General features: G+C 60.1%; 1 protein-coding gene across 1 annotated transcript in view; it reads right to left on the bottom strand.

Moving 5' to 3' along the window:
• Positions 1 to 6,595, bottom strand: part of WNK3 (WNK lysine deficient protein kinase 3) — a 39,000-nt gene that overhangs the window by 17,487 nt on the left and 14,918 nt on the right. The window contains exons 6-10 of the mRNA XM_029913328.1: positions 5,968 to 6,187; positions 4,158 to 4,440; positions 2,914 to 3,107; positions 1,740 to 1,868; positions 1 to 506 (exon numbers count right to left, since the gene is read on the bottom strand). The exon at positions 1 to 506 is cut by the window's left edge and continues 1,129 nt beyond it. Of these exons, the coding sequence (XP_029769188.1) occupies positions 1 to 506; positions 1,740 to 1,868; positions 2,914 to 3,107; positions 4,158 to 4,440; positions 5,968 to 6,187 (1,332 nt within the window). The remainder of the gene's footprint in view (positions 507 to 1,739; positions 1,869 to 2,913; positions 3,108 to 4,157; positions 4,441 to 5,967; positions 6,188 to 6,595) is intronic.

Raw genomic sequence — 6,595 nt, 5'->3', positions numbered from 1 at the left:
GTAGTCTGTTGAGGAATTTGCTGCGGTTGCTGCATGGACACCACCTGCTGGGGCTGCTGCATGCCGGGAACCTGCTGCATCGATGCCACTTGCTGCAGTTGCTGCATGGCTGGGATCTGCTGTGTGGGTACAGTTTGCTGAGGAATTTGCTGGGGCTGCTGCATCGATGCCACCTGCTGCGGCTGCTGCATGGGTGCCCCTGGCTGCCCAGCCAAGGAAGCAGGCAGGAGTTGGGCCATCCCCTGCACATTCCCAACAAACTGGGCCGAGGGCTGGTTCTGCGGTGCCAGGCTGTGAGCGAGGGTCAGGAAGCCAGACGCCTGGTCGACCTCGGCTGCAGCGGCGGTGGCCATCTGACTCCCAGTCCTAGGGGTGGAGCCCAGCTGGGCGCTGGCCCCTGGCATGGCCTGGGGAGAGGCAGCTGCCAGGATGGCCTGGGGCACCGCCATGACCGACGGCTCCAGCGCCTGCCCCTCGGCCCCGTAGGGCGGCTGCGACTCGAGGTGCTGGGGGCAAAGAAAGCACGGGGGTTACAGGTGCGGAAACACAAACTAGTCACACCCCAGCCCCACCCCAAAAAAAATCTAGGCTCTGCCCACGTACGCACAAATGCATTCTGGGAAAAGCAATCTGAGCGGATACCCCATAGAGCAGTAGGAGGCATTCCCAGAGCGTCTCCAGCAGCAATGCATTCTGGGGGTGAGACATGCGCGACGGCCACCCTGGGTCAGTCCAAAGGTCCATCTAGCCCAGTCTTCCAACAGTGGCCAATGCCAGGTGCCCCAGAGGGAATGAACGGAACAGGGAATCACCAAGTGATCCATCCCCTGTCGCCCGTCCCAGCTCCTGGCAAACAGAGGCTAGGGACACCATCCCTGCCCAGCCTGGCTAATAGCCATTGGTGGACCGATCCTCCATGAACGTAGCTAGTTCTTATCTAGAACTCATCGGCTGACATGAGGAGAGCAAGGCACTCTGGGAAAGCCAATGCATTCTGGGAGTGACACAGGCAATATCAAGGTATGTGGGGACAGGAACCCTTCTGCCAGATATTGTCTGGTTCAACATCTTCAGTGTACAAAAGCAAACGGCTCAGGCCCCCAGCCGGAAACCTGGGGAAAGGAACGGCTGCCTGGGGCTGCCCAGAAATTGGATTCAACAGAGCCCTGTTCAAATGCCTCAGATCCCTCGTAGTAATGGGGCTCTCTCTTTGGATCCCCTTGCGCGGATCCTCCAACGTGTGTCCAGCCCTTGGGCCAATTATATTCCCCCCAAATAAGTTGCTTTTGGTCCAGCGCCCCGGAGGCTCCGATCTTGGCTAATCAGGGTGGAAGCGGGTTGGTGCTGGGCCTGGAGTTCCCTGCCCAAGAAAACGCCAAGTGGGAGAGGAGACTCTGCAAGTAGTGAGCTGAAGCAGAAACAGCTGGGGACAGCCCGTCCCTCTTCTGACTTCAACGGCAATCGGGGCCGGTCAGGAATTTCCCCGCAAACTTTGCCAGATTCAGGGAAACTCAAACTTTCCGAGGGGAAGGACCCTCGGGGCCAGACAGAGTCCCACCCCACAACAGCCAGCAGCCCCATGGTCAGGGAATCACCTAGAATGTGGGATCCCAGATTCAAGTCCCTGAACCAAGAAGGATTTGACCCTGGAAGTCACACATCCCTGTTCAGTGCTTTCCCTGCCTGCCCCAGCCGCCCCTCGTGTGTCAGCCGCGCCGCACACAGCACAACAGACGTACCATCATCTGCGTGAGCTGCGGGACCGCAACAGGCGAGACCTGGGGCTGGGGAGCTGCCGGCGGAGCTAAGCTGGGGGTGGGTAGAGCTGGGGGTAAGATCCGCGGGTGGCCCAGGTTCTGCTGCTGCACCTGCTTAATTAACGATGGCGACGAATAAAGAAGCTCGTTAATGACAAAGCACCTCCGGACCCCACCTGTGCTCTCCCCAGCTCGGATCTGCTGCACCCTCCTAGCTGGGTCTCTTTAGACACTTGGCTCCTCTTTTAGCCCAGGTTTACAATTGCTGGATCGGTGTCTCGCAGCTGAGCGAATGCGCCGGCTACGCAGACCTTCTGAGCTGTGTTCACACGGCCGAAGGACAGGGCTTGGATCCGGGCCACGGGCCTGACCCACCCCACTGGCAGGGCCCTACGGCCCGGGCCCTGAGCATTCGCTGACCCGAGCCAGACTGATTTGTGTGTGAATGGAAGTGGGGCTTGAGCTCAGCCCGGGCTCAGAGCCTGGGTTTGGTGCAGACACGGCGTAGGAGTCCCTGCCACCCTGCCCCCCAGGACAGTGTGGTTCTGAACTCGAGGGAGGCGGTTCAGTAACGAGCCGGGGATACCTCGCACCAAAGATAATGGTTAACCTCCAACCCTGCCCCCTGCAACGCCCCCAACTCTGACCCACTCCCCAACACCCCCAACCCTGTCCCCTACGTTCCCGCCTCGTGGGCCCTCACGACTCAGGAGCCGGATCCTAGGACCCTGCTAGGAGGGTGGGTCAGAGCCCGAGTCCCAGTGAGCCAGCGCGGAGAACAGCAGTGTAGACGTTCCCACTCGGGCTCCGAAACCTGGCAAAGCGAGTGGGTCTCAGAGCTCAAGCAGGGCCGTCTACACTGCGATCTGTAACCCCACAGCACCAGCCCGAGTCTGCCAACCCTGGCTCTGGGATTCGCTGCAGCAGGCTGGGTAGACATACCTTTAACGGCCTGGCCCGTGGGCCTTGCTCAGGGTCAGCAGTTTCGGGGGAGGGAGGGGATTTCCCCAGGTCAGATCGGCAGGGTTTCTGGGGCGTGGGACAATCCGGGCGCTGGAGACACCGTTCTGTGGCCTTACGCGCTGCGCGTGGCTAAGGACGCCCTTGCTGTCACTGACCCTAGGATGACGGCTGGTGATCCGAGGCGGTGCCTTACCCCGGCAATCTGCTGATAGTGTCCCATCAGCGGCTGCGATGGGTAGAGATGTCCCTGAAGGCCGGCTTCCACCGGTGGGAGGCTGGAGGCCTGCGGGGGGCCGCCCATCGCCTGCTCCGAGTAGGCCAGGCTGTGCTGTCTGGGGGCATCCGATAGAATCACCGACCCGACGCTCTTCTCCGACAGGCTCTCAGCTGTATGGGAAGGCAGGGGAGCCCTGTCAGCCACTCAGAGCATGGGCAGGCGTGGCCTTTCCTAGCAGGTGCAAACAGGGCAGGGGAGGACACGGGAACCAAAGACTCACTAGGTCCCGCTCCAGACCTACGTCCTCCTCACCAACACCACCAAGTTCCTGTCTAGCACGCGTCTCCAGGTGCTTTACGGAGCAGGGAAACTGTGCCACTGAGACCGGCAGGGACTAGAAGCCGGGTGTGCTGGGGCCCTGGGCAGTGCACTATCCACTAGGCCGCACTGCCTACAGACTCACATCTAAGGCTGCTCAGCATGACAGTAAACAATGGCTGCTCGGAAAAACCAGGGCAATTATCACCAGTCTGCAGGGACTCCAAGAGGCACCAACTGCCCCAACCCTCGCCCCTCCGAAACACCTCCCTGCCATCTCGAGGAGGGGGCGGGACCGCGGCGGCGTGGGGGCCAAGTCACAGCATAGGGGGGCGTGGAGCGTGCTGTCATCAGGAGGTGGGAAGAGACCCTGACACCCCTTCTGCCTCGGTATCGCCGAGAGTCTGGGCCGGGAGTTAGCCCCACCTGGGACTACAGATCACCCCAAGGGCCGTTCTGAATCCGCAGCCTCTGCCTCCTCTACCTCAGGCCGGGGCTACCCCTAAACCAGGGCGCCCCTGTAGCGTGAACGCGGCCCCAGCACGGCCTGCGCTGGCTCAAAGGGGGAGGCAGCTGTGTTCTGAGGGTGGTTTTTTCACCCTCCCCCAAAGCATCAAGGATGGGCCTCAGCTGGAGACAGGACACCGGACTGAGGGGCCAGGGGGGGCTCTTTGCAGCTGCCCAGTTGGCAGGTCTGGCTCCCAGGCTCAGGGTGGCCAGACGTGGGATGGGGGAGGCAGGGACGTGGGGTCGCCCTGCAGCATGGGATCATCGGGGCACGTCTCAGCGAATGGATTCCCTTCCAGAGCAGGCGAGTGGGTGACGTTTCGGTCTCTCCCGAGGAGACTAAAGGGGGCGGGAGGCTGGTGAAATTGACTAGCTACCCCTGTCACGCCATGTACCCGCCAAGGAAGACTGGTGTTGAGTCTGCTGCAGCAGCTGCTGCCGGACGTGCTGGTCCACCTCCGTCTCCTCCCACTCGGCGCCCGCCGGCTGGGCCGGGCCGGTCAGCGAGACGCCCTGGGGCAGCAGGGCCCCGCCGGCTGCCTTGCACTGGGCCTCCCGCTGTTCCTCCAGGCAGCTGGCTTGCCGCCGCTCTCGGGTCTTCTTGATCAGGGCCACACGGTCCCGGATGGACTTGGCCACCGCTTTGGAGTCGCTTTCGTGGAAGAATCCGGATTTCACCTGCAGAAGGGGGATCAAGATGGGAAAGATGAGGAATCGCGCCTGCTCTCCGGATACCCCGTGAAAGCCTCTCTCGGAAAAGCACACAGCTCTTAGCGCCCCACCCTTTTACTGGAGAACTCCTTGGAGGGCTCAGAGATGTGGATCAACCACTCTCCCCGTCCTCAGGTAAGAGGCATTGGTGACTCTCATGATATTGGACCCCTGACGGAACCAGGATTTCACCTTGATGTTTCTTCATAAAGACCCAGCTGCCGGAGTCATGTGATTTGGGGGAGAATGTCACCTCTCTTTTTACAAGAAAAACTTGCTAGCCCTCGGGACTGAGGAGAAAATCTTGCAAACGGGACCTTCTAAAGGCTCAAAAGCTAGAAAACAAATACCAAGACCACACATTTCAAAAGAGATTTTTCAAGCCAGGTCTCACGATTTTGGGGGGAGGCCTAATTTATAATTTCAGAACCTTTGGGGTTGGCAGCGCCATCTTTAACAGAGGCCTTGTCGACACACATTCAGCCAGTTGGTTAAGGGAAAGCGCTCTTATTTTGGCTGAGTTTAAACCTCTTCCCAAGTGACCTAAAAAAACCCAACACCCAGTCTGTAGCCGGAGCAGCCTTCAGGGTGGATTCTCCTGTTTCAGTTTAACTAAGCGTATGTCTTGGCTGCCGCATACCTGAGCTAGCTTTGATACTCACGGCAGCGTAGGCATGCCCGGAGTGGGTTTAAATTCACACCACGTTACACCTGTGACAGACACAAGGCGTTGGAGGAGTGGAAGTCCGAATCGATCCCCAAGTGCCGTGCGGTAGGGCATATTCGTAGGGTATTGTATCGACAAGCGGTCTATGTACCTTTGTGTTCGTGATCCTCCTGAACCGGGATTCACTAGGAGGGTGATTAAAGTACACGGATACCCAGCCCTTCGACGCTCTGCGTCTCTTGGAGAGGCAAAGACCTAGGAGACGTCCCCAGCCTGAGCTGGCTTAGAGACAAAGCCGCTCCCCAGTGAGACCCCGCATGGCCCACCAGGACTCCACGCGGACAGCCACTGGCTGAGGGCGTCGACTGCTTGTGGCTTCGCGCGAGTTTCTCTACCGTTCCAAGCCAATCCCAGGGGGCTTTGCCTCGGCAGACATGGCCAGAGACAGCGGCAATCGCCGGTGTCGGCGCTAGAGAGACGTTAATAACGTTTCAAACAGTTTGAATTAAAAAAAAAAAAGGTTCCGACTTCTCAACCAGTCGGGTTTCCTACACATCCCCGATGGCCCGAGCCCGGCTCGATCTCCATCCTCCCCGGAGTCGCCCAGGAGGGACAGGCGAGACACGGCTTCGTCATGGAAAATACAAGCGGAGCCGAACAACGGGAACGCCTCCAGGCCTTCTGAGTTATTTACGGGAACTCAAAAAGCGGCTGGATCCCCTCCAGCCCGACTGTGCGAACACAGAGACAACCCCTGCCCCGACGAGCTCCCACGCAGCCGAAGGGAGGGAGAAGAGGCAGCGGCACAGTCCGAGCGACGCGCTCACCATCTCGCACGCCACTTCCTCGGGGACGTCCGACTCCAGGTTGAAACTGAACTCGATGGCTTCGTTGTCCTTGTGCTTCCCCTTCAGCTTCTTGGGGTCTTCTACCCAAAGCCTCAAGGCCAGAGAAGAGCTCAGCCCGTCGTCGTCCTCCGCCAGCTCCACCCGCAGCCCCGTGTCCTCCGCGAAGAAGGCGTGGTTCAAAAGGTCTTTGATGGACAACCTGGTGGTGAGAGGTGGGGGGGAGGGGCGGGTGGATTAGGGGCCCATCGCCAACAGGATATTGACCACCTGGTCGGTGACCCCCTCAACCACACCATTTCTAGCCTCTTTGGGGCCACGAGTTACAGACGCTCCACCCCTGTCTGTCCCTGCCCCAAGCCTGGCACCCGGGTAAAGCATAGAACCACTCGGCCGACGGGGGGGGGGGGGTGTGGGGGGTGTGTCTGAGTGTGGGTAAACTGGAGCCAGAGCGCTCGAGTGATCTGCCTCAGGGTCACAGAGCAAATCACCAGCGGAACCAGGAACAGGACCCAGGAGTCCTGGCTCCCAGCCCCCCTGCTCTAACCCACCAGACCCACTCCCCTCCCAGAGCGGGGAGAGAACCCAGGAGTCCTGGCTCCCAGCCCCC

The sequence above is a fragment of the Terrapene carolina genome, unplaced genomic scaffold, assembly GCF_002925995.2.
Source record: "Terrapene carolina triunguis isolate 2854851 unplaced genomic scaffold, T_m_triunguis-2.0 Scaffold588, whole genome shotgun sequence".
NCBI lineage: Eukaryota > Metazoa > Chordata > Testudines > Emydidae > Terrapene > Terrapene triunguis.
The sequence above is the reverse complement of the archived record's forward strand: the minus strand, read 5'-3'. Positions and strand labels throughout refer to the sequence as shown.